General features: G+C 41.3%; 1 protein-coding gene across 3 annotated transcripts; it reads right to left on the bottom strand.

Moving 5' to 3' along the window:
* Positions 1 to 2,145: 2,145 nt before the first annotated feature.
* ABHD17B (abhydrolase domain containing 17B, depalmitoylase) lies at positions 2,146 to 27,501 on the bottom strand. Of its 3 annotated transcripts, none has more exons than XM_059837198.1 (4): positions 27,307 to 27,501; positions 21,151 to 21,625; positions 4,114 to 4,293; positions 2,146 to 3,660 (listed from the first exon to the last, which is right to left on the bottom strand). In XM_059837198.1, the coding sequence occupies exons 2-4, from the start codon at positions 21,615 to 21,617 to the stop codon at positions 3,441 to 3,443; spliced, it is 867 nt and encodes a 288-aa protein (XP_059693181.1). In that variant the 5' UTR covers positions 21,618 to 21,625; positions 27,307 to 27,501; the 3' UTR covers positions 2,146 to 3,440. The 3 variants fall into 3 exon arrangements, with proteins under 3 accessions (XP_059693181.1, XP_059693183.1, XP_059693184.1); XM_059837200.1 differs by having other exon boundaries at positions 27,313 to 27,501; XM_059837201.1 differs by lacking the exon at positions 27,307 to 27,501 and adding an exon at positions 26,681 to 26,816.
* Between the last annotated feature and the right edge of the window lie 20 nt (positions 27,502 to 27,521).

Here is a 27,521-nt window from a genome sequence, read left to right as displayed (position 1 = left end):
AGTTAATATCCTGCCAAACTTTTTCTTCCCCAGGACTAACAGCCTCAGCTCTCTCAGCATCTCTGCCCATGCTGGATGCCCCAGTCCTTCAGTCATAGCTATGGCCCTACACTGGACTTCCTCCAGTACATCCATATCTTCCTCATGCAAAAGCACAGAGCTAGACCCAGCATTCCACACACATCTGCACACACAGAGCAGACAAGAGGGGTAGGATCACTTCCCATGATCTGCTGGCAAATCTCTGCCTATTGGGCCTGGAATGGTCTTGCTTGCCTTTGGCCTAAGGATGCATTGCTGGTTCATGTGCAGCCTGTTGCAGCAGGGCCCCCAACTCCTTTTTGGCAAAGTTTTCAACCAATCAGCCCCCTACTTACATACTATTTTCCTTATTTCTGACTTTAAGATATTAACAATGCCGGCAGAGTAGTGAAAAAGTTAGGACCTGTAGGACCTGGCATATTCCATGTGAGTGGTACCTTGCTGTCCAATGTCACCCAATTAAAGGAGCCCAAAAATAAACATGCAGTATTTTTCCCAATTAAAAAAAAATTGAAAAGGAAAGTAAGTTTAAAATCAGTAAACAGTACTGAGTTTACTGTCCTCTTTACTGAGGACAGTAAAGAGAGGGGAGTTTTATGGACTTGTGAATGTAAAAGCAAAACATGTCCCAAATAGACCCCACCTTTAGAAGGTATTCAAATATTTTACATATATGAAGTTGCTTTGAAAGCTGATTTGCCAAGCTCTCCAGAGCTGAAAAAGACAGTTTACTGTCAAATACATCTCTTAAAGAAAAAAAAACAAACCAGGAATGACACCATGAAGCTTACAAACCGCTCTGTTCTTTTTCCCTAAAATACAGGCATTGTCTTTTCAATGAATGCTGAATCAACTTTATTTATCAGAAGACAATTGCATCTGTAACATTAAACAACAGCCCACTGTCAATTTCACCAAAACGATGGTATAAGGATAAGACAGTCAGGATGTCAAATGTTTTCCTCATCATTGCAACAGCTCAGAGTTGCTTTCTGAGCAACAAGCACTAACAAGTTTGCTGCCATAATACGATCTGCACCATAGGCTAAGCTATGCCTAAAACGCATTTAAATTCCGTCACATACACAACTCATCTGAAAAAATACAAGTATAAAACATAAATCAGCACAAAATGGTGATAATTAACTACACATAAATGGTGCAAGAGAGAGAATCTCTACTCACCAGTGCAATCCAGCACAGCTGCACATACTGAAGACAAAACACTGTTAGTCAGGTCTTTTGTTCTGCTTCAATAAAACAGAAACAAAAGCAGCAAAACGACTACAACACCTTTTCTGTCTTTTTCAATTACAGGGTGCCATAATATACCCTGGCACAATCAGACAGTTCTTGTGATGATAGTTAATCATATGCCTTCAAGGGGCAGGCAACTAAAACACAGCCAACATATATCACTTTGCACTTCTGCACTCTTTATTTCTGAATTCCTGAAGGTAAATCTGCAAACAGGCTCCATTCATCACAAAGAAAGCACTTAAACACTTAATGGCAATGATCTCCATTGGAGATAATGGCTACTGGCTACATCTTTACTAAGGTAGTAAGAAAAGGAAATCAAACTATGTATTAAATATGATGTTAATAAAGCTGAGGCAAACAAAGGCCTGTATCCAAAAGCCTTGAACTAGGATGAAAATCCTTAAGTCTAATGTTGTTGTTTCTGAATATACTCTGAATTTCAGAACTCACTGAAACATCCTTGATCAAAAAATCACGCAGGAACCTAGTTGCTTGGGAACAAACTTCCCTCTACTCAATTAACAAAGTGCACAAGACAACAATCCATTTTAATTTCAAAGAAGGAGATAGTAGAATTCATTACAGAAAAAAAGTTTACAAGCAGCTTTGCAACTGAAAGCCTGTATCCTGAACGGCAAATTGCAGTAAGGTGAGGCACGGGGATAGGAGGGTGATCAGAACAGGAATTGCTGATGAAGAAATGTGCTGGCAATCCAGAACAAAGAGTTATTGCTTTTAATGTCAGATTTCCTTGAATAAATGGGGAATTGCTAAGTATTTTGATACTGCAAGCAACTGCTGTTATTACTTTGAATAAAAAGAAAAAGGAAGAACTGCAAGTTTGTGGAATATTGTTTACTGTTAATTAACACATCTTAACCAAAGTTTTCACAATACTCAAAGCTACATTAAAGTATACAATAGTCTCAATCACAAAAAACAAGCAGAACAATTAAACTATGTAAGGCCTTAAAAGCACAGTGTGTTCTGTTGGAATATTATTTTGTTCACAATTAGGCTACATATAATTAAGTTTATTTTTCATAGTTTTATTAATGAAAAATGCATTCAAGGAAAAGGCAACTTAAGTTTATTTCATGATGAGTTATTAGAAAAATGTCAGTATTCTCTTCTTGTCACTCCTCCCACCCCACACAAGCCAAATTAGTACAATTTCCATACAATACTCTAAAACAATAAGCTTTTACACTAAGCATCCAAAATTAAGCCTCATCAGACAACTGGTAAGTTGCAAACTCTTTAGTACAATGTTGGATAAACTTCAAGGTTCTTCTTCATGACACATGTGGCTCTAGAAAATCAGTGTTTAAAACTACATGGTTCAAAAAGTCTTCTAGGTTTTAAGTATGGTTTCAAAGAGGTATTTTCTGGCCTCAGTAGTAATCATGTGAATAATACTTGCATTACAACAATGACAACTTGTGGAATTATTTTGGCAAGATTAGGACTCCTGAGAACATGAGTGGATACATTTTATTATCCTGAAAGCTAAGAGACAATATGAGTACAAAATAACTAAAGCAAAACTAAACACAAAATAAATGAAAAATATGGGAAAAGATATCTATTTTGTCCCCCTCTCCCTGTAACAGGGCATGAGTAATTTCCAGTGACTGTTTATTCTCATTACACACATTAGTATTTGCTCAAATTTCATGGCTATTACATTTTTACAGAACAACAGTTTAGAAGTCAGTTTTTTAATTACACCTGTGCAACAGAGTAAGTCACAGTACACTTTGAGATGTTTAAAAAATATTTATAAACTTGGTTTTGATATGCTAAAGCACTTGGCAACACTTTTACAGCATTTGGTTTTATATAATTAAGTTTTCTTACAGTACTCCTTGTGATATTTTTCTTTACATCTAAGAAGAAGAAACCTCACACAAAAAATATGAACTGCCAAGTCTGACTGCATGATCATGTAATTCCAGTTTATAATGCTGACATTAAAACCTTCATTAATTATGTTGACAAATCATTACCTGTAGAGTCAATGAAGGCAACCAAGATGATTTGAAAACACAACATTCAGGTTTTAAATTACATATTTATCAAAGTGTGCAGTTCTGCAGTGAAATGAAAAAAAAAATGTAAATACACAATGAAAGTTACAAGTTCACCAGTTCCTGTGACACAAACTGTTTTAATCTTTCAAGGTACTGTCCATAGAGTTCCACATCATTATGGCCCGCTCCTTCTACCCAAAGTGGTTCTACAGGTCTCTGGCAACGCTCAAATAATGCCAGGCCATGTGAAAAGTCAATTACTTCATCTTCAGTTCCATGAATTATTAAGACAGGAGATGTTATTTTAGAAATTTTGTCAATGCTGTAAAGAAAAAGATTATATCTATGAAAACAATGGCATAGGTCTGAAATACGACAGGAATTTTCTTCAGTTAAGATCTGCTTAGTTTTTCAGTCTCACAGAAACACATTGCAAACAACTTGGTTCAGTTACCCAGACTAACAATTCACTGGATAGAACTACTTGTTAAAACTAGGGATTTTCATGTTATGTATAGGAAAATGAACTACTTCTTTACAAATATCCACTAAAATGGTTAGAGATGCAAAGTGCCTAGAAGGTTTACAAAGTTTTGTAAACTTCTTCAAATGAAGTGCTCCTCTTTGATGTTATTCACTGATTTTTCCCCAATTCTTTTATTAAACCTTTGAAAAAAAAATTCAAAGAATATGCCAGACTACTTGTTTTTCTAGTTGAGAACTTCTGTTATAAAGAAAATGCATGCTGAATAAAAAAAAAAATCCTACAACTTACTTTGGGAATGCATCAAAGCAGTATGTCTTCTTGGTATCAGGAAAAGCTACTCGCATTCCTGATGTCAGTGGAGAATGAAGAATTACAGCAGCACTTTCATACCTAGCAGCAAGATCCACAGATGGTACCGTTCCTATACTCTGGCCATATATAATCACATTTTCAGGGCGAATTCCATACCTAGAAAATAAGAAATTTTTAAAAAGTGGCATATAAAGTGAAACAGACACAACCTACAGAGGAAGGCAAAAAAGGCATTTCTGAAGATGAAAATTTTCAGAAGGGTATCAACTATGAAACAGGAGCTGGTAGAACAAGCAAGTCTGTTCTATTATATTCCTGACTAAAACACACAACTATTTATTTACTCTCTATTTACAGTATTTTTTTCCCTATGCCTGAATGATACTGGAATAATGATTTAAATTTTTAAATATGGATTTGTGAATGCAGTGTGGCTTGTTAAAGTCTTTACTATTAACTCCAGTGGACCTACAACAGAAAACTGATTAGAGCCTTAATAGCTCTTCGGCTATCATGACATGAAGCATAATCAAGCCCGCAAAAATTTGGTCAGCTTTACTCTTCTGCTATCTGATAAAACCTGCAAGATGGTAACATTGCTTATAAATTTTGTGAGACTTAAAGCATGCCCATATACTGACAGTGATCAGTATAATGATACTGATCATTCCATGTAATAGCCAAGAAGCTTGTTCTTATCAACCTAATCCACAAGCAAGGCATCCCAACAGGAAATACAGAATTTAAATCAAAGCCTTCCTCCTAGTAAGATACAATTAACTGAGGTAAACAAAAGAAACATCTAGTTAACACTCATACAAGTAATTTTAATATATTTTTCAGCATTAGGGTGAATACAGAAAGCAACTGCTACCCAAGTGACACAGGAAAAGCCTCTGAAGAGAATAGTAATGTGGCCAAGAACAGTGCCTGCAAAGAAGTGAGCTGCTAATCCACTACCCTGAACCCCTAACCAAGTACTCTTAGCACAGGTCAGACTGCAGCAGTTTATCTAAACTTGGGAAAGGAAGTACCTTGAATAGGAAGGGATACCACATTGCACCCAAGAAAACCCCACACACAAAAAAACCCCAAAACCAACAACAACCACCCTTCCCAAAACCCCACAAAACAAACAAACAAACAAACTCCTCCCCATCATCTCTAAAAAAGTACAAAGCCCCCAAACTAAACCAAAAAACCCAAACCCAAATCATTGTTCTCATGCATTATTAAAAACTTGTTCAACTTTTAAAGTAAGAGCAGCCTAGCCTAACGTCACTGTGGAATGGCAATGAGGTAGGTTTGACATTTGCCACTTTAAAAGGAATGCAAATCAAGCGTAGGAAAGTGCACCTATTACCTTGTCTACAATAAAGGCATGCATATTTTCTGTCAATATTATATAACAACAACCACAGCCACAAGGAAGTTATCAAATTACTATATTTTGCATATCTCCAGTAAAGTCAGGGGAGCAGAAGTACAAAAGAAATTCACAGGTATCTTATAAACATGGATAAATAACTGTATGGGTAATCAAACACCAAAATCAGTAAAGTCCAAGAGACTAAAAATCAGGAATATTAGGAAAAAAGGTGTTTCATGTGTATCAAGACATTCAAATTACCAACCTACAAAACAGCTTCCCCCAAATCCACAGGTACTTCTTAATAAGCAAGAAAAAATGTCCTCTAAGTTAAATTCATATATCATAAGCAGTTAATTAAAAAATACATATCTAGGAAGATTTCAAGATTGTAGTATTACCTACATGTTACGTACCAGTAGCAGAACTCATTAGGCATGCCATTAACTCAGTAAATTTGGTATAAAACCCACTATTCACATCTAACATTGTCTATTTAATATTCATCTGTTTATTTAAATTGAGTTCTGATAAAGTGAAAAGCAAAAGGTTTTAAGGTATTAGCACAGAGGCAGACTCTGCCTGACAGGCGAATCTTGCTGCATCCTGACTACTAAATCACTATCAGCGTTTCCTAGAAAGAGTTTCAAGTCATAATCAGACCACGATCAGATCAAGACTTCTAAAACTCTAAGTCTTCATCATCAGCCTGGAACTACTAGCAGGCCCTTCATATCACAACAGTTCTCAAAGAAAAAGCAATTTCAAGCATTAACAAGATTTTCTGAAAATTCCAACACACCTAAATAAAATAAATTAAAGCTTTGAAACAGAAGACAAATCTAAGGTCTCCATTATTCCCGCATCTCTTCTGAAACACCTGAGAACATAGCACCTATCCTTTTACAATTCATGTCCCAATTCAGAGCACATTTGTCCACTATGAAAGTACAGGACAGCCTTCCCTCCTTCCAACATAATGTAAACAAATCTTGCATTAATATGTTGCATCACTAGTATGGCATGCAATTTGCACAGCACATTATGATAAAACAGTTTTCAAATAATAAACCTTGCCAATTACTACAATTGCGTTTCCTTGGATGTTGAGTTTTACAAGATACAGGCCATTACACAGGAATTCAAAGCACAACTTTAGAACATATATTCTCCTATTTCTCATTATTCTTTCCCCTATTTTTTGATCAAATTCCTTCAGTCTGAGGACAGATAAATGACGGCTACAAAAAAATAAGCCAAGAAAAGCATTTACAATATCTGGATTAAAGTAATCCTTACTCCATTGCAGTAAAATAGCTTGCCTCACAGTGCCCACCAGAAAAAACATGCTTTGCAATCTGTAAACTAAAGTAAAGAAGTCAATAACCATAAATGCTAGTTCAAAGTACGCTTCTGAATAGTCTGGCTTGAATAGGATGGAAACCTAAATAATCAACCCCTGCCTCCCAAATAACAAACTCCAAGCAGCTTGGAAAACAGATTACATCTGCTCATTTCAGTCTTCCCTTTTCTCTTGAAAAGGTTTAGTGGGCTGACCCTGGCTGGGTGCCAGGCACCTGCCAAGGCAGCTCTCCCTCACTCCACTCCACAGCTGGACAGGGGAGAGAAAATTTAACGAATGGATCATGGTCTGGGAGAGATGGTTCATCAAATACCATTATGGGCAAAACCAGATAGAAGTAGAGATATTGAATTTATTACTAACAAAATCAGAGCAGGACAATGAGATGTAAAACACACCCTAAAAACACCTTCCCCTCATGCCTCCCTCCTTCCCAGCTCTACCTTTCCCCCAGCAGCACAGGGAGACAAGGAATGGGGGTTATGGTCAGTTCATCCCATGTTGTTTCTCTCGCTGCTTGGGGTGAGGAGTCCATCCCCAGCTCACTGTGGCTTCCCTGTCATAGGAGGCCATTCTCCATGAACTTCTCTGATGTGAGCCTGTCCCACAGGCAACAGTCCCCCTCAAACTGCTGCAGGGTGGGTCACTCTTCAACGGGGTGCAGTCCTTCAAGGACAGGCTGCTCCAGTGTGCACTCCTCTCTCCACAGGTCTCCCATGGGGTCACAGCCTCCCTTCAGGCATCCTCCTGCTTTGGCATGGGGCTCCTCTGGTGCCCCTCCTGCCCCACCATCCCACTGACCCTGGTGTCCGCAGTGCTCTTCCCATCAGATGTTCTCCTTTCACTCTTTTCTGGCTGAAATTACAACTGCATAATGATTTTTTTTCCCCCCTCTTCTTCTTCAATATTATCCCAGAGGCACTACCATAATTTCTAATAGGCCCAGCCTTGGCCAGCAGCACAGCCATCTTTAGAGCTGACAGAGATTTGGCTCTGCCAGAAATGGAGGAAGCCTCTGGCAGCTTCTCAGAGAAGGCACCCCTGTAGGTCCCTGCTACCAAAGCTTGGACATGCAAGCCCAATATAACAGGCTTCTGAAATATTTAGAAAAAAGACACCAACTGTCCCTCGGTTGCTATCTCTCAAAAGTATCACTTTACAATCTAAAAGAGAAAAATTATTGAAAAGGTAACTGTTTTTAAGTTTCCTACTCATAAAATTTGTTTACTTCTTTTGACAGACTCAGAGTCTGTTAAACTCCAGGAAGTTTTGTGTCAAATTATCAGATGACCATACCTAGTCTCCCAAAGGAGGAGTGTCAGTTAAAGAGAAAAAGTCGCAGTAGCATTCTTCTCTTAATAAGTGCCTTATAAGTACAGGCCATCCTGAGGAAGGGGAATATGACGTTTACAGAGCCATAGTAAGTAGTTCCTCTGGTTACAAGAGGTCAAAGACATGCTGTAAAGACTGGTGCTATCTTTGAAAGCTCATTATGTTGATAATAGGACTAATGTAAACACTGTTGTCCACTCAAGTAATCTTAGATAACCTGCGTCAGCATAGACAGACCTTCAATGTGGGGGTGAAGGTAATCAAGGGTGTTTTTAGGTTTGGGGATTTTTTTTAAGCCATAATCACCAAAAAGGACCTTGGAAGAACACCTTAAAAGTAGCCATGCACAGATGTACCAGTGTGCTGGTTTAGCAGAGAAAGCACTATCATGGACAAGGTATTGTGGGCAGAACCTGGTACAAAACTTAATATTTTCTGCAGTTTAAAGGCTGACTGCAACATCTTTCCTTTCCCAGCACAACTGAGATTTCAATTCCTTTCAACACTGAATTCATCCTTTGTGTTCACACACTTAAAGGTTACCTGCCTGGAAAGCAGATGGAATCTAAAGAGCAGTTTTGACACAGAACCTGTGTTCTTGTAAGCTTCCTGACATACTCAGAGAGTGTCTGAGCACTCACGAATTTCTGCCTCATCACTGCACTACAGGCACAAGTTGATGTCACTACAAAGCTAAGCTATGACAAACAGAAAAGAACCACTTTCCTATTTGCAGCTTCAGCAATGCATTCCCCCTCGTTAGGCTTTACCAGTTACTGAAAGGAACAAAATAAATCTTGTCTGGGAGTAGTGGAGCAATGTTTTAGCGCTCCTTTGTGCTGCCTGCGTTCAGGGACAGGCAGGAAACAGCATGCCACTGTTGGGTGAGAAGGAGCAAGCCAATAAGGTGTAACTGTCCCAAACTATTCCAGTGCCTGGAACCAGGACCCAAGATAACACTAATGAAGCCACTATTCTTTTCTGTGGTCCTATATATGCTGACCCGATATAGATGGTCTCCTATAGAAGAGGCAATCTTAAACACTCCTGGCCTGATCTTTTCAGCTTCTGGTAGGAAAAGAACTGCTAAACAATAGTGAAATATTCTTTTTTCCCCTTGGTGACGAACTTCATGTGATTTAGCAAAAACTCTTTTCACCATCTCCTTGATATGTCTGTCTTTGTAGCAAGATCTTTCCTGCACTTTACTAAACACTTATCTTACTGGCGGTCCACCTTTTCTCTGCCCCTCCATTCTTTTTTTTCTCTTCATGGAATCATAGAATAGTTTAGGTTGGAATGTAATATAGTCCACACCCTTGCCATAGGGAGGTAATATTTCACTGAACTAAGTTGCTCAAAGTGCTGTCTGACCCTTCCCTAAACACTTTAATTGGATGTACATCACTATATTTTCATTGGATATTTACCACATTACCATGATGCACAATAAGCAAAATGCATGTCTGGCTGTGACAAGGTAGGTAGAGTTTTTTTGTTTCTTAGGGTTTTTTCCTTTGTTTTCAGTTTTTAAGTTCAGTTACCTTTAAGAAACAAATACCAGCAAAAACTACCATGCTACAGTGTCAGGCTCTTAAAAAATACCTGCAATTTTGATCTGGATATACATAAGGGAGACAAAGTAATTTATATTTACTTCTGAACTATTGCTCTTAATCTAGAAGACTTGATCACTTTACAATAATGAAATAAAGCATTGATAAGATCAAGCTTAGAAGAGTACATTTTCCATAGTACCTCTTTAGGCTCACACTAGATGCTCTAGAGAAGCTACAGTTTGTGAAGCTATTGCAACACACACACCTGACAGAGCACTTGGGGCACATGGAACAAGGGGGAACATACTGAGGGAATTTTCAATGCACATTCAGAATCTTTTGTCATCACGGACATAACACATGAAACTACAGCTGCAAGTTGCAGAACATGAAGGGCATGAACCTCATCCACACCTGTAACTCTCAACCTTTTAGCTCATGAATAAAATTCAGGAGCATACAGCTCTTCCTCAACTGACGTGCGCATCCCCCTTCTTGTGCATACAATATTTTAGAAAGGAAGAAAAAAGGAACTATGTTTTATGAGAGGCCAACCCATTGTCCACATTGTTTCAACAAACTGCACCTTCTCTGCCTCTCTCACAGTCTGGCCTTCTCTAAACTTTAAAATGCTACCAATACACTTGTTCTATTGTCAAGATTTCTCTTCCATGATAATTAAGCTACTTTTTCCTATCAATTTAAAGAAAACCTTAATTTCCCTCCAAATGTACAAAGCTAGAGTACCTCCACTTCTAGCTGAACTCCCCCTCTTCTACTTCTGAATGAAAAAAAAAAAAAAAAAAAAAGAAGCTTAGGAATTGTCAAATGAACACTTTTGGCCAACATCTGAAGAGACTCAGTATTATTCCTGTACCGGGCTGTTCAATTTATAGACATTCTGTCCACTTTGACACATTATCTGATGGTGAGATTTACCCTTCAATTCTTCAATTATTATGCAGCCCATGATAAGCAACAATGAGAAAGCTGTTTTGCTTCTTTCAGGTAAATTTGGTCATGAGGCAACTCTGGCACATCTTCAGAGGTTTCTGAATGAGTGCCACTTGCCCTGCATTTGCCTGGGGCTGGTTAAACCTTTCCACCCTTGCTAGGGTGTCATCAAAGGCCTTCAGAGACCAGAACAGCAGAAAATAGGCGTATCCCAAAATGACTCCTGGCATTCAAGAGTTGGTAGTTATGACAGCTGGAAAAAGAATGTCCTTACTTGCAGCTTTTATACAGTCCCATGCACATGAATATGTAACAATTTACAACTTTTCCAAAATTGATGAAGGCAGTGAATCACACCACCATCTTTCATGGCCATTATCCACACAGGTAGCTACTGCTTCCTATTAACATCTTCAAAGGAGGTGAAGAATAGGGACACAACTCAGAATCTACATTTGCAGTCTACCTGTTCTGACAGGCTGCCAAACTAGTTTTATGTATTCACTTTCATGAATATTAATATTCACAGCAAAATCTCATCATCACCCTCAGTATGAGTTCCAGAATATTTCACCCCAGGTGTCCACTCCCCACTGGACAGCTATGCTTACTTGTAGGTGAGTATGTGGACTGTCCTCCCAAGACACAAAACTTAAGATTTGTATCTCAAGTTTTATCACTAGTATCTTAACTAAAGACTAGCAAGTCTTTACCACAAGCAGTTTTGCTGACTGTAGAATTAAGTCCACCTTAGCATTTCAATTACGCCAGAAACACCTTTTAGTGTTGGGTTCTATGATTTCATTTTTCCAAACAGGGAGTGCAGGGAGCTATAGCTGTGATCAATCTCTGAAGGTAACTTCTCCATTCTTTTCTTCATCACATCACAAACTGTGAGGCAGAGTTTAAAACTTTCAGGTCCCTTTCTTATCTCATCTCATCAACAAGAATTTCCAAGGAGTTACAGCTATACTTACATTTATCCTGCAGACAATCCATTGAATTACTTAGTTTTTTCAGAATTAGTTATAAATGTTAAAGATTGTACCAATGTGAAACTAACAGAACAACAAGCTATGCTATGAAAGTGAATCAAGGCTGCAGCAAATGCTCAAAGGCTCTGTTCTGGTCCAGATATACATGGAGTATTTTAACACAGCTGAGTACTGTCTCAGGGCTCAAGAGGATATCACAGCTAGATAACCAAACTGTGAGCCAGTATATCCAGAGTCAAGTGCTGAACTTCCCCCCTGATACATCCAGCATTCAGATGCAAGGATGAGACCAGCAATTGGAAAGCTGTTCTAAGTACTATAGGTGTAACTGGTAATACCAACCTCTTTTTCAGCAGTAGACCAGATTCAGTTCACATGTGTGAAATTCACAAGACCAATGTAAACTTTATACACTCTACAGAATTATCTAATTTCTACAGGAGGTGAAATAATAATAATAAAAAAAAGGCAGAAAAAAAAAGGGACCAAGGTGAGTTCATTCTTGAACATAAGAATATCTTATAAAATATATTTAGAGGTCTCCCCAACAGTGTCTACTGACAAATGAGCACACTTATATGGGAGACATTAAAATCACAGAACAGTTTGGGTAAGGGACCCTTAAATATCCTGTAATTCCACCTTCCCTCTCATGGGATACTTTCCACCAGACCAATCTGCTGAAAGTTCCAGTCAGCCTGGCCTAGAACGCTTCCTAGGATGGGGAAGTTGCTCACAATTTCTCTGGACAACTGGTTCTTCTTGTGGCAACTTCTCTGGGCAACCTGTTCCAGTGTTTTATCACACTCACAGAAAGGAATTTATTTCTTATATCTAATCTCAATCTACCCTCTTTCAGTTTAAAGCCATTAGCCTGTCCTAGGTTGACTATATGATGCTTTTATCCCCAATCGTCTCGTTCCGTTTATGCGGAATAGTAAGTTTTGCACCTTTAAGACTTGCTCCAAGGATTGAGGGGGGAGAGGAGGTGCACAGTTTGTTTTCAGACACTGAACTCACTCCTACACATTCCTGCTCCTGGACTGCATTGTCTGTGGATGAACAGACAGCAGGACAAGGCTCTTTTTTTTTTTGCTTTTTAGTTAGTTTAGCTAGCTGAGGCAAAGAAGTTCCCTGGACTGTGCTTTTTTTTCACTTTTTCCCCTTTCTCTGGACCTGTTCACACCTGCTCTGGACTGAACAGCCATAAGAGCACCAGCAGCTCGCATCGGTGGGCCGGGCCGGGCCTGGGCCACGGCATTTCCAGCGCCGGAGGGACTGATAAGGGACTGAGTGAGCTGAACTGGAATCTGGGGAGGGGACTTCCTGGGTTTGTCATCTCCTTTGGAGCAGAAAGGTGTTTTATTGTTTAATATTGTTTAGGTTTTCTTGTTTAATAAACAGTTTTTTCCACTTTTCTCCAAGGAGGTATTTTCTCCTGGACCGGTTGGGGGGAGGGGTGATTGAATCCGATTTCCTAGGGGGGCCCTTTGGGGGTTCTCTCCCAAATTTGCCCTGAACCAGGACAAACACATCAATTGGCGCCCAACGCGTGGCTCGAGAAAGTGGAAAAAAGCATTCTTGTTTGCATGTTGGTTGTGCTTGCTCTGTAGTGAGTTAAAGCAGTCAGTAGCCATGTTGCTTGATTTCGCAATGTCTCTTGGGGTGGAGGCCTTCCTGTGGTTCTGGTCTATAGACCTTTTTGAGGTTTCAATACCTTTCTGGTCACTAGGATTATTGTCCCTGAGACATAATTTTCACAGTACAGGGGCACGGATTGGAATGGCTATTTTGCTGGCCTTGGTGATAATGATTTATAGGGCATTTACAAGGTTACTGGAGTCTGCTTACAATATGTATGGTTTATGGTTTCTTCGTCCTACCCCGCGTCCAAGTTCCGGTAGTATGTTGTGGGAATTCATTAGTAATTGCACCCAGTTTGTTAGAGGAGGAGCAGGGAAGGAGACTTTCCAGCCTTTCCTTTCCTCCTCCTCTGAATCTGTTATGCCAACTTTTTGAGAATGTTCAGTTTCCCCTGAATGGTAAGGAGACCATGTTTCTGGCATTTAATGTGGTAAGTTTCCTCTATATGGTCTGCAGCTTCTCTAGAATGAGGGCTGAGATGTCCAGAGGAGCTGACAAGACCCCTGACCCAGAATTAGACTCAGGCATGAAAAATGATGAGTGGTGTGGAGAATGGGAAAATATGGGCCAAATCCTGAAGGAATTTTCTGATCCTGTAGGCTGAGATTTTCCATGTGAACAAATTCAGAACCCAGCTGAAGTGGGAAAATACCTGAAAGAGAAATGCCATGGTGACTCTAAGGAAAAAAGTCTCATTGCAATAAGCTGGGCCCTGGCCTACGCTTATTGCACCCTGCTAGATACTGTAGGGCAGCAGACAGAGGCAGGCAGGCAGGGAGATAAAGCAGCAGCTACTCCAATCACTCAGGCTGCAGCCAACACTCCAGCTGCTCAGGCTGGAACTGAACCAGACAGTAAGCCTAAGCCACTGGCAGTTGCTGCAGGAAAGAAGCACACGAGCAAAACCAATCGGCCAGTGACTGACGATGACGATCCAGGGGAAGGACCCTCACCACCAACTACTGATAAAAAGCCCAAAGTTAATGAAACTGACACAATCTCAGAAGCCAATATTGAGTCCTATTCCCTGAAGGACCTTCGTGGCCTAAGGAAGGATTATACCCGGCAGCCTGATGAATCCATAATTAGTTGGTTAGTCCGTCTCTGGGATGCTGCAGATGAGGCTACAGTTTTGGATGGCAGTGAAGCCAGGCATTTGGGATCCCTGTCACATGATCCTGTCATTGACCAAGGAATGATGAGGGTGGCTAATCCTCACAGCCTCTGGGCACGGGTCCTGGGAAGTGCTGCACAGATACCTGTGTGCAGACAATCTCTATATGCAGCAAACACAGTGGAAGACCATAGAGCAAGGGATCCAACGCTTGAGGGAAATGGCAGTGGCAGAGATTGTCTTCTTGGATGATGTAAATACTGTAAATCCAGACTTGGTACCATGCACATCTGTAATGTGGAGAAAACTTGTACGACTCGGGCCACATGAATATGCTTCTGCTCTAGCAATAATGAAGCGAGATGACGGTGAGGAGACCGTGCTGGATATGGCAAAGAAACTCCGAGCATATGCAGACACTGTGCATGGCCCAACACATGCCAGAATCGCAGCAGTGGAAACACGTCTGTAGAAGTTAGAGGACAAGATAGAGAAGAATCACAAGAAGCTCAGAGAGGAGATTAAGGAAGACCTTCTTCAAATCTCAGCAGTACAGATCAGAGGTTCTGGTGCCCAACGCAGATGCTCCCCAGATGGAGAGAGAAGGTACACCCCACAAGCTGAGCTGTGGTTCTTCCTGCGTGATTGTGGAGAAAACATGAGGAGATGGGATGGAAAACCTACTGCTGCTCTGGTACAACGGCTGCGTGAACTGAAGACTCAGAGAGGAAGTTCCAAAAGGGAAGCAGCTCCAGTGGCCAGTAACCGAACTGTCATATATGATGATAATGACAATATTTTTGATGCCCTTGAAGAAACCTCCAAGACATATGTCCAGGGAAAGAAGGATAACCAGGCTTAGAGGGGCCCTGCCTCTAGCCAGGTAGAGGCTAGGGAAAACCGTGTTTTTTGGACTGTGTGGATTCGTTGGCCCGGCACATCTGAACCACAAGAATATAAAGTTTTGGTCGACACTGGTGCACAATGTACACCAGTACATTGAGACATGTGGGGACAGAGTCTGTTTCTATTGCCGGTGTGACAGGGGGATCCCAGGATTTCACTTTGGTGGAAGCTGAGGTGAGCCTGACTGGAAATGAGTGGAAGAAACACCCTACTGTGACTGGCCAAGAGGCCCCATGCATTTTAGGTATAGTCTTCCTCTGAAGTGGGTATTTCAAGGACCCAAAGGGATTCAGATGGGCATTTGGAATGGCTGCTGTAAAGACAGAGGCGTCAAGCAATTGAACACCTTGCCTGGACTGTCAGAAAACCCATCTGCAGTAGGACTTCTGAAGGTGGAAGAGCAACGAGTGCCAATCGCCACCTCGATGGTGCACCGCCGGCAGTATCGGACGAATCGAGATGCCGTGATCCCCATCCACAAAATTATCCATGAGCTGGAGAGCCAAGGGGTGGTCAGCAAGACCCACTCAACCCTCAACAGCCCCATCTGGCCTGTGCGTAAATCTGAAGGAGAATGGAGATTGACGGTGGACTACTGTGCATTGAATGAAGTGACTCTACCACTGAGCGCTGCTGTGCCAGACATGCTGGAACTCCAGTACGAGCTAGAGTCCAAGGCAGCGAAGTGGTATGTCACCATTGACATCGCCAATGCATTTTTTCTCCATTCCTCTGGCAGCAGACTGCAGGCCTCACTTTGCTTTCACCTGGAGGGGAGTGCAGTATACCTGGAACCGATTACCCCAGGGGTGGAAGCACAGGCCCACTATCTGCCATGGACTGATCCAGAGTGTACTAGAAAAGGGTGAGGCTCCAGAACAACTGCAATATATTGATGACATCATTGTATGGGGGAAGATGGCAGCAGAAATGTTTGAGAAAGGAAAGGAAATTATCCAGATTCTCCTGAAAGCTGGCTTCGCCATCAAAAAGAGCAAAGTCAAGGGACCTGCTCAAGAGATCCAGTTTCTGGGAGTGAAGTGGCAAGATGGACGGCATCAGATTCCCACTGATGTCATCAACAAGATCACAGCAATGTCTCCACCATCCAGCAAGAAGGAAACACAAGCTTTCCTAGGTGCCATAAGCTTTTGCAGAATGCACATTCCTGAGTACAGTCAGATCGTGAGCCCTCTCTAACTGGTCATCCGTAAGAAGAACAAGTTCTACTGGGGCCCTGAGCAGCAACAAGCCTTCATCCAGATCAAGCAGGAGATCGCTCATGCAGTTGCCCTTGGCCCAGTCAGGACAGGACCAGAGGTGAGGAATGTGCTCTACTCTCCATGGTTTGTCCTGGAGCCTTTGGCAGAAGGTGCCTGGGGAGACTCGAGGCCGACCACTTGGATTTTGGAGTTGAAGCTACAGAGGGTCTGAAGCCAACTATACCCCAACAGAGAAGGAAATTTTAGCAGCCTATGAAGGAGTCCAAGCTGCCTCAGAGGTAATAGGCACTGAAGCACAACTCCTCTTGGTACCCCGACTACCAGTACTGGGGTGGATGTTCAAAGCAAAGGTTCCCTCTACGCACCATGCCACCAGTGCCACATGGAGCAAACGGATCGCTCTGATCATACAGCGCAGCCATATTGGAAAACTGAATAGCCCTGGGATTCTGGAAATAATTACAAACTGGCCAGAAGGTGAAAACTTTGGTCTTGCTGATGAAGAAGAAGAAGAAGTGACACGTGCTGAAGAAGCTCCACCATGCAATGAACTGCCAGCGGAAGAAACATGCTACGCTCTTTTCACTGATGGTTCTTGTCGCATCATAGGGATGAACCGGAAGTGGAAAGCAGCCGTATGGAGCCCCACACGACAGGTCACTCAAGCTACCGAAGGAGAAGGTGGATCAAGCCAACTTGCAGAGCTCAAGGCCGTTCAACTGGCCCTGGACATTACTGAGAGAGAGGTGGCCAAGGCTCTACCTTTACACTGATTCATGGATGGTAGCCAATGCTCTGTGGGGATAGCTGGAGAGGCAGAAAGAAGCTAACTGGCAACGTAGAGGAAAACCAATTTGGGCTACTGATGAGTTGGGGAAAGAAGCTAACTGGCAACGTAGAGGAAAACCAAGTTGGGCTGCTGAAAGACATTGCTGCTAGGGTAGGGAAACTAGCTGTGAAGGTCCACCATGTAGATGCCCATGTCCCCAAGAGCAGAGCTAATGAGGAGCACCAACACAATGAGCAGGTAGACCAGGCTGCAAAGATAGAGGTATCAAAGATAGACCTAGATTGGGAACACAAGGGAGAGTTATTCCTAGCTCGGTGGGCCCATGATGCCTCAGGTCATCAGGGTAGAGATGCCACCTATAAGTGGGCATGAGACCGAGGGGTGGATCTAACCATGGACAGTATTTCTCAGGTTATCCACGACTGTGAGACGTGTGCTGCCATCAAGCAAGCCAAGCGAGTGAAGCCCCTGTGCTATGGTGGGCGGTGGTCCAAGTACAAGTATGGGGAGGCCTGGCAGATCGACTACATCACACTGCCCCAGACACGCCAAGGCAAGAGCCATGTGCTGACCATGGTAGAAGACACTGGATGGCTGGAAACCTACCCTCATGCCACTGCCCGAAACACCATCCTGGGCCTTGAAAAAGCAAGTCCTGTGGAGACATGGAACCCCTGAGAAGACTGAGTCAGACAATAGGACTCATTTCAAGAACAGCCTTATCAACACCTGGGCTAGGGAGCATGGCATTGAGTAGGTGTACCATATTCCCTACCATGCACCGGCTTCAGGGAAAGTGGAGAGGTACAATGGACTGTTGAAAACCACTTTGAAAGCATTAGGTGGGGGATCTTTCAAAAACTGGGAGCACCATCTGGCAAAAGCCACCTGGCTAGTTAACACCCGAGGCTCTACTAACCGAGTGGGCCCTGCCCAATCTGAGCCTTTGCATAGAATAGATGGAGACAAAGTCCCAGTGGTACATGTCAGAGGTTTGTTAGGGAAGACAGTGTGGATCAATTCTGCCTTGAGTACAGACAAACCCATTCGTGGGGTTGTCTTTGCTCAGGGACCAGGTTCCACATGGCGGATAATGCAAAGAGATGGAAGAACACGATGTGTACCTCAGGGAGATCTCATCGTTGGGTGAGACCTACGTGTAAATATCACTGTTTGCTAAATGTTACTACCATTGTCTGTGTATAGCTGTATATTGAATGTATGACGTATGTGTTTATAGAGTTAGAATATATATTAGTTTTAGTAGTAAGCTGACGATATGGGGATAAGGGGTGGAATGTCCTAGGTTGACTATATGATGCTTTTATCCCCAGTCGTCTTGTTCCGTTTATGCTGAATAGTAAGTTTTGCACCTTTAAGACTTGCTCCAAGGATTGAGGGGCGGAGAGGAGGTGCGCAGTTTGTTTTCAGACACTGAACTCACTCCTACACATTCCTGCTCCTGGACTGCGTTGTCTGCGGATGAACAGACGGCGGGACAGGGCTCTCTTTTTTTTCTTGCTTTTTAGTTAGTTTAGTTAGCTGAGGCAAAGACGTTCCCTGGACTGTGCTTTTTTTTCACTTTTTCCCCTTTCTCTGGACCTGTTCGCACCTGCTCTGGACTGAACAGCCATAAGAGCACCAGCAGCTCGCATCGGTGGGCTGGGCTGGGCCTGGGCTACGGAAGTTCCAGCGCCGGAGGGACTGATAAGGGACTGAGTGAGCTGAACTAGAATCTGGGGAGGGGACTTTCCGGGTTTGTCATCTCCTTTGGAGTAGCAAGGGGTTTTATTGTTTAATATTGTTTAGGTTTTCTTGTTTAATAAACAATTTTTTTCCACTTTTCTCCAAGGAGGTATTTTCTCCCGGACCGGTTGGGGGGAGGGGTGGTAGAATCCGATTTCCTAGGGGGGCCCTTTGGGGGTTCTCTCCCAAATTTGCCCTGAACCAGGACACCTATCAATTATGAACAATCTTATTTGTTTACAGAAAATACGCTTCATTGCTTAAGAATAGTGGTGAGAATTCAAATTGCAATCACATTTCTTTACAGATTTTATATTCAGACATTCATTATGAGGAAGAAGAAACAATAATTACAAATCAGTTTATAAAACAGAGCCCATAAACTGACATAAAGTATTATGTTTCACCATCTAGTTATCTTCAATTTCTGTTACATTTAAATAGTTCAGACTGTATTCCAAATGGTTCACAAACCACATTATGTTTTTGGTAAATGTTACTGGGTATTTCACTGAGTAGCTAATGTCCAGATCAACTACCAGCTACAAACCATAGTCAACAGTGCACCTGTTGCAGCTTTTGGCTTTTGGAACAGCCATATCTCAACTTTCCATTGTAATAAAAAAAACCCCAAAAGCTAATCTAACAACGTAGTATGCATGTTTTTGAATTGATGAAGCTGAAAACCTGTCCCCCGTGGCTGAATGATGTTTATGATAATAAGCTTTTCCCCTATTTAATACATGGATAACATATGCTTCTTTGAAATGAAGTATCCTACTATTGTTGTAATGTAAAAGGAGTGCAAGACTAAATGTGTATTTAAAGCACTAAAAAGGGGTAATCATCTCATTAATACTGCACTGATGAAGTTCTAAACTCACTGTGACAATTACCAGGATCCAGAATTTAAAGCCCACATGCCCTTACACTAAGTCATATCCCTGATACTACAATTATTAAACAGGATGCTCAAGTTGCAATGACTGAGACATAACAAAACACTTCAGGCTTTTATACATATTCAGTGTAAAATACACAGTGTGCTGGGATTTTTTGGTGAGCAGTTATTTTTATGATTGAATACTATTTTAAAAATAGATTTTATAGTCTGCCTATTTGTAACATGAGAAGATTATTGAGTTATATGGAAAAAATTATGGTGAAAATTGCTCTCAAATTAGAGAAACTGCACTTATTTGCTGCAGGATTATGTAGGATTCTCACTTATATCAGGGAATGCATTCACAGTCTTTCATCTTGCTATTTTATGTCCCACAAAACCAGAGGCTTAGAACACAGAAATTGCTGAAACAACATCTTTCCATTTTTATTTTTTTCTTGTCCATTGTTACTCTGTTTGAGTTAACCCCACTGCTCCAAATTTCTCTTTTTTTGTTCCCACCATAAGGTATTTACACAGATCCATTACAAACTCTCCCATGCATTATACTTCGTGAAGCTAGCTTTCTGTATAAAGCAAAAAGATGTTTTCTCTCTTTGGAAATGCTGTAGCTGCTACTCAGAATTCAGAAACAAAGGTGATCTCAACACCATGCAGAAATAAGAGTCTCAGCAAGTTCTCTTGTACCAGCTTTTACTCTGCCCCTCTCTACAACAAAAGTAGGTGATGGAAATTATCTGAAGAAATAACCTGCATTCGCTCACATCCACATCACCACAGTGGGTTAATTACTGGGGTATCAATTACTATAGATTTTTCCCAACTTTTTAATTTTTGCAGCTGAGAAGATTCCATGACAATAAGGAAGATAACCTTGTTGTTCAAGACTAAACCACAGCTCATTAAATTTAATTCCATTTCAATTTTTCCAGTACATAAGTAATATATACTGATCCTGATTAATACTGACAATGCTTTCAACATCCCACCAGTCAGCTTGGATATGAATCCACTAATTCTAAATCACAGCACGGCTGTTTCAACTACCTATGCCTGTGAAACAAAACCATTTGACATGAATGCTGTAAAAGAAAAATGGAAACTAATGTCTTACCTAGTTCTAAGAGCCACCCAAGCAGCATCAATGTCAGCATAAAGATTCTTCTCTGTAGGCTTCCCAGAACTGGCACCATACCCAGAATAATCATAGGAGAATATGTTGCAATTAATCCGTGAACCCAGTCCTATATAAAAGCTGCTCATCTGACCCAGGTCAACAGCATTTCCATGTGAGAAGAGCAAAGTGTACTTGGCGTTAGGTGAGCAACGCACGAACATACAGGCAATCCTGTTGCCTTTACATGTTCTAGTCATGAAGCACTCGATGGCATCTTTTTCTCTAGAAGAATATTGCCAGTCTGCTCGCTCTGAGAGATGCAAAGTCCAGCGACTGCCACTCTCATCACACATCAGTGTGTATGTGGGATCAGGAGGTAAGAATGCCAGCTTAGAGGCAATTTTCCCTGGGCATGGTGGACAACAGAACAGGCAACACAGTTCACTAAAGGAAAGATTATTCATCTTCTAGTCTGAAATGGGAAGAGAGAATAGTATCAGTTTCCAGGTACAATCTCACACAAAAAAAAACACAACTTACAAAAACAAGTGAACACAATGTCTCTAGAAAATAATGCATAACTTCTGAACATTTAACAAAACAAAGATCTAATTACATATATGTATATTTCCATATAATATTCAATTTTATATTATTAGTTACTTCACAATGAGTATATTATTAAAGAGGAGTGATAACTCTAAAGCACTGCCAGATATCAAAAGTAAAACATGATTACCCAGAGAAAAAACAAGCATGAGTTTTGGACTTTCTCTGGAGGAAATGAAGTTCCTCATCTTAAGACATTAAGAAAAACATTATTCCCACTGACAAATACATATGTGAAAAAGAACAGTTAAAATATGTTGCAGAGTTGCAGCATACTAAGGTTATGAAGATTTCTGCAGCTAAAAATCACTACAGCATCTCCTAAATACAAAGAAAGTATAATGCAGTCACGAGGTATGGGCTCCTGCAAGCACTATCAGAAGTATGAAGGGTCCATGAATGTCAAAATGTAGAAGACAAAGCAAGGTGATGCTTCTGGATTAGCACTCTAGAGCTTTGGTACACAAAAACGTAGCCATAAACTTATCTTCATTCCTCATACTTGCTGACATAAATGTTTTGAAAACCTTCAAAGAAGTTTTTAGCTTTATTGCCCATAGGTATTGGGATTGTATAAATGACACAATTGGGTTTTTTTTCCATGCTTTAAGAAACACCTCCCAAACTAAATGCTCTATCACAGATATTGGTTAAAGCAATATAATCTATATTACCAATTCAAAGCATTGGTGCTAACAGTGGTGAGGGGGAGGAAAAAAAATAAACACACCTATACCTAAAGTAAGATAGGTAAAGATACAGTTGCCCTTAAAACCGACATTGTGTTCTCTTAATTTAGAGCAGTGAGAGGGAGTGGGGGAAAATCCTTTGTTGCGGCAATACTTTTTCTCAGAGATAAGAAGAGCAATGAAATTTGACAAGTACCATGCTGGAAAATAGCACACCAAAGATTTACTCTACTTTCCTTGCGTTAAGGCATCTGACATTTCATCTTAACTTTTTCATACCAAATCTACCTACAGGTCTCAAGTTCATTTCCTGAGGGTTCCCTGTGAACATGAACACTTAGAGTTTCACATACTCACTTTGACTCAGGCTACAAAACAAGATCTCAGTTGTCTACAGCACCATGCTGTACCAGAAGTATTTGGGTCATCCAACACTAAAATCTTACTGCTAACTATGACACCTAACAGTACTTAGCAATTTCAAATTTTGTCCTTAAATTTGTACAGAAGCATATTTTTCATGTGTAAATTTCTTTTTAAAGAAGCTTCAAGGACAGTGCTGCAAAAACACTTTAACATGTATCACAGAACAACTATCTGTATTTTTGGATGTGTGAATGGTCTCTTCCTGGTGGTACAGTACAAAAGCATACTGCAAACAATGTTACATGGAGCATATTTTAGAGCAGCAAAACCAGGCACAGTGAGACAGTCTGACAAACACACAAGCATTTGTGGAATACCACAAAAAAAGAGGCTGCCACAGCTAAGGTTTTTCACCCCAGGTCTCTAGTTTTCTTCAGAACAGAGGGAAACCACAGAGGCTTAGACACAGGAGATCAACACTTCCAATTTAGAGGAAATGGCGGGAAGTACTGATCAGCTCCCATAAGAAGGTAGATAGGCTCTTAAAGAAGATCCTGGATAAAGGACCATATTCCTGCCAGCTGAACTAACAATAATATTGTGTTTCAGCACAATTAGTCACTCAAATTTGGAATAACTCACCCCCATCAGATGAGACTATGTGAACATTAAGTTTCAGTTATACCCACAAGTCAGAATAAGTGAAAGGAGTCTATGGAAGTCTAACTATTAGCAAAAGGTTTAGATTGTCTTATGCAAAGTAAAAATTCTGTTGTTTTGGGGGATGGCGGTGGTGTGTATTTGTTCCTTCTTCACTTCTTTTGTAATTATGAGCACCAAAGAAGCAACTTCTTTTGCCTCTACTTAATGAGTTCATCTTCACAGTCCAGCCTCAACATGCTTTTTTTCCAAGTACTTATGACACAATACTGAAAATCACTTCTATCAGAAACTATTAAATGGATCTGTTCTGAGTGAGTTTTCCCACCTTTACAGAAATGCTGAAGGTGAAGCTAGATATTATACTTTATTCTAAGGGAGTGATTATTATTTTTTGTGAAAAATTTAAAAGAATTTGTACCTCCAAAAGTGAGATACAAATAGTTTGTTTTGCCCAGGAACAGCAGATTGCACTCTATACAGCGTACAACAAGAATTACAGAATTTCTTATTTCTTCCAAATCCACTTGTCAGAAAGAATTAGAACAAGATTTTACATTATTTGTGAGTATAAACAGCCCAGCAACACTACAAATACAATCTCACTGACAAAATATTTGCTGTTTACCCAAGTAATTTCAGAAGACTGGAAACTGGCCTGCAGGATTCACACACAGGGCAGAACTGCAGTAAACCACAGTGAATTAGCTGATATAGTGGTACTGTCCCCCAAGATAGCTTAAATGTGCTAAAAATGGGTTGTCACCAGATATGGCAAATGACATGCTGAAGACAGCAGATGAAGTATTATTCCTCCCCTATGCTAGAGTAATGCAGGCTTTATCTATTGATCTTTTAATCCAATGGAAAACATGCCTACTGAAACAAAAGATTCTGATTCCAGAGTCATTCTCCAAATAAATAATGGCTAATAACAACTCTCTTCTTTAAAACAAACACGTGCTACTTTCTTCATTCAGAAGACTCAAGACAACCAGCACATCACTAACCAAACCAATTTGATACAAAACACCTACTGACCTTCCACAGGAGAATAGCTCCAACTAAATGCAAACAATGCTTCTATTATACTAGAGCTGATTTGTCTTTCACTGTGATGGATTGTATTCACATGAGAGTGTGAATAAGCTGGATGTGTGCTTTATCTGGATTCTTAGTGAAGCTGAGGCAAAACCAACTCTGACTAGATTACTTTAAGGATATGGTTCCACAAGAACAGATGAGTAACTTTAATGGGACTCATTTGACTAAGATATGTTTTGAATACCTAAGGGGTAGTCTAACACCTTCTGAGCATGTATGATGTAAATCTCTGTGCTCATTACAGCATCATCAGATTCTGAGATCAGCATATCCCAACAACACCACTATCTTCCCCTCTATTTGACATTTCAGTAGTGATAAAAATACCAGTGCTGTTCTGCAAACACAATTCCCACAGCTGGTAAAATATACTAACAAAAAAAAAAAACTATAAAGAAATATACATCCCCTTTAAAATTATACTGCATTTTTCATAGTAATTAAGTATAAAAATTCTATTGAAACTGCAGAAAACTCTTCTGTTTCAGCAATAGAGGCTAAGAAATAAAACAGACCCAAGCTATACTAACTACCCCTTCTGGGATAGCTTTTACAGGGAAAGCAAGAGCATTTTATCAATTTTATCTCTTTAACTCTCTTATGAATAAAGACCTAACATATAAAATTACAAATGTAAAATTGCCCACAGGCAGTGATTTCAATTCATTCTGTGGCAATTAGCCTTTTCATAAAGGCTGACAGAAGGGGGGAAATGTCTATTTAATCTTAAAGAACACCTCAAGTATTTATCTTGTGCTTCCTAGGATAATACAAATGCAATTTTTTCACAAAAGTAATTATTCCTGTCGTCCTATCTCTGTACATAATAACAAGACAGTGGAACCTATTATTCACGTCTTTGAATACTTCACTATGTATTAGTCTCAAAACCAGCCCATCCTTGCAAGCACTTATCTAGAAATCTTGAATTTACATTAAATATAAATTATTCTAATTGTTTATTCAAATTAAATTGCCTATTTCATGGGAACTATTCACAAGAACAAAGTCAAACTCATAACTATAGCTGCTGGTTTGGAACTTTTAAGTGTTGTTCAAACCATAACGGGCAAGATATTAAAATTGCTGGGGTTTTTTGTTGTTGTTGTTGCTATTTGTGTGTATTTTGGTTGTGGGTTTGCTGTTTGATTAGGGTTTTTTTTTTTCATCTTTACTGTTCATTATCTACTGCTGAAACAAGAAATTCTAAAGCATTTTTCCTCACACTTTCATTGCACACAATACAATAAGAACTTGAGTTCAAGCCACTACTGAAGTAGATATTTATGCCAACACCTGTGTAATATTAAAAATGGAACAGAATGATATGAACATCCCTAGTCCAACAGTTAAAGCAACAAGATGTTCAGAGAAAAAGAAATCATTAGTGTCTGATTAAGTACTACATAAAAGGATTAAGAGAATATTAAGAAAGAATACACAGTAAGCCCAGAAAACAACACGAAGTACTTTCAAATATAAAAAAGCTATATTAAGAAATACTGTGAAGTAAGTATTTAAGATAGTTTTCAAAGGACAAAGTACACTACAAGAAAACAGTGAAGCCTGATCAAACCAAAACTTTACTTTGGTTAATTTGATTCTGAACAAATAAACACTACTCCTAGTCTTACAAGTTCTAGCTATTTTAACTAATTTTAGCTATCAATTGATCCTCTGCTGGTTACTTTGTATATATCAAAACCTAAGGGCATAGCTGAAAAAATAAAGGGAATACAGGAAACATTAACTGAAAAATCCAGACATTCTTTATCAACCGAAGAACAAACGAAACCTCCAAAGGCTCCAGACAGACAAATGCGGGATTAAGCCGATTACATAATGCCTTGCATGCTCCAAGCAAGGCTCTGCCCCCGGAGCTGCCCTGCCGAAGCCATCCGCCGGCTGCCCGGCGCTGAAGCCCCGCTGTGTCCCAGCCCTCCCAGCCCGGTGTCCCGGCGAAGGCTGGCCGGCCACCCGCACCGAGCTCCACCCTTAACGCCGATCTGCGCTCAGGTACTTCTACTCTGATTTCCGCAGCCATGGACTTTCCTAGTTAATTACTGACCAAACACTTTAAATTTTTATATTAATAATACCTGAGAGCAATGTTGAGGTCAGCGTCACTCCCACCCTCTACAGCAGAAGCTGAAGGAATAAATTTAACCAGGCTGGCGGGAACTAAATAAACTCCTCAGGTGTCCGCATCTGAAAAGGACTCCGCCGAAGTCCAAAGCAGTGATTCAAAGGCACTGCTTGGAGCCGCGAAAAGCCAGACTTTAACACGCGTATCACACAAGTCAGCGCGCCCGTTTCCAACAAAGGAGTCCAGGACAAGACCACGGAGACGGGAGCACCGGACAGATCGCCCACAGCACCCGGGCACCCCGAGGCAGGCTACAACCCCAGAGACCCCCGAGCCCAGTGACACAGGGACGCGGGCAGCAGGCTGGCGGGGGCCGGCAGCTCCCCGCCCGGTTCGTGCCGCAGACCGAAGCCTCGCCGCCCGGCTCTCCGAGGAAACGCCGGTGGCTGCCGCGGGCCTTTCCGCTCGCCCCAGGGGCCGCCACACGCCTGCGCCAGGCGGCGCGGACGGGCTGCGGGTCCGAGCGGGGCAAGAGACACGGACGGACCCGCGAAGAGGAAACAACTCGCCCACACGCCGCGGCAGCGGGTCACCCGCACACCGTCCATCCCCGCAACACCGGGGGAGGACGGCCCCTACCTTCACCTGGCGCTCCGCTCGGCGGCCCCGCGCTCTCCCGACAGCCGGGTCGGCAAGGTGTGGGGACACCGGCTGTGCTGAGTAACGGCGCGGCGGGAGGCGGCCGTCAGCGCCCCGGCCCCGGCCGGAGAACGCGCGGCCCTAGCAGCGCTGAGCCCGCCCCGCGCAGCCTCCGGAGCGGCGCCGCCGGCCTCGCCTCGCTCGCAGACTGCACC

Source organism: Haemorhous mexicanus, chromosome Z (genome assembly GCF_027477595.1).
Source record: "Haemorhous mexicanus isolate bHaeMex1 chromosome Z, bHaeMex1.pri, whole genome shotgun sequence".
Classification (NCBI taxonomy): Eukaryota; Metazoa; Chordata; class Aves; order Passeriformes; family Fringillidae; genus Haemorhous; species Haemorhous mexicanus.
The sequence above is the reverse complement of the archived record's forward strand: the minus strand, read 5'-3'. Positions and strand labels throughout refer to the sequence as shown.

Coding starts and splice junctions, on each gene's coding strand:
- ABHD17B (XM_059837198.1), bottom strand. CDS start 21,617: ATGAATAATCTTTCCTTTAGTGAACTGTGTTGCCTGTTCTGTTGTCCA. Junction 4,294..21,150: donor TGGGTGGCTCTTAGAACTAG/GTAAGACATTAG, acceptor CTTATTTTCTAG/GTATGGAATTCGCCCTGAAA. Junction 3,661..4,113: donor TGCTTTGATGCATTCCCAAA/GTAAGTTGTAGG, acceptor TTTTCTTTACAG/CATTGACAAAATTTCTAAAA.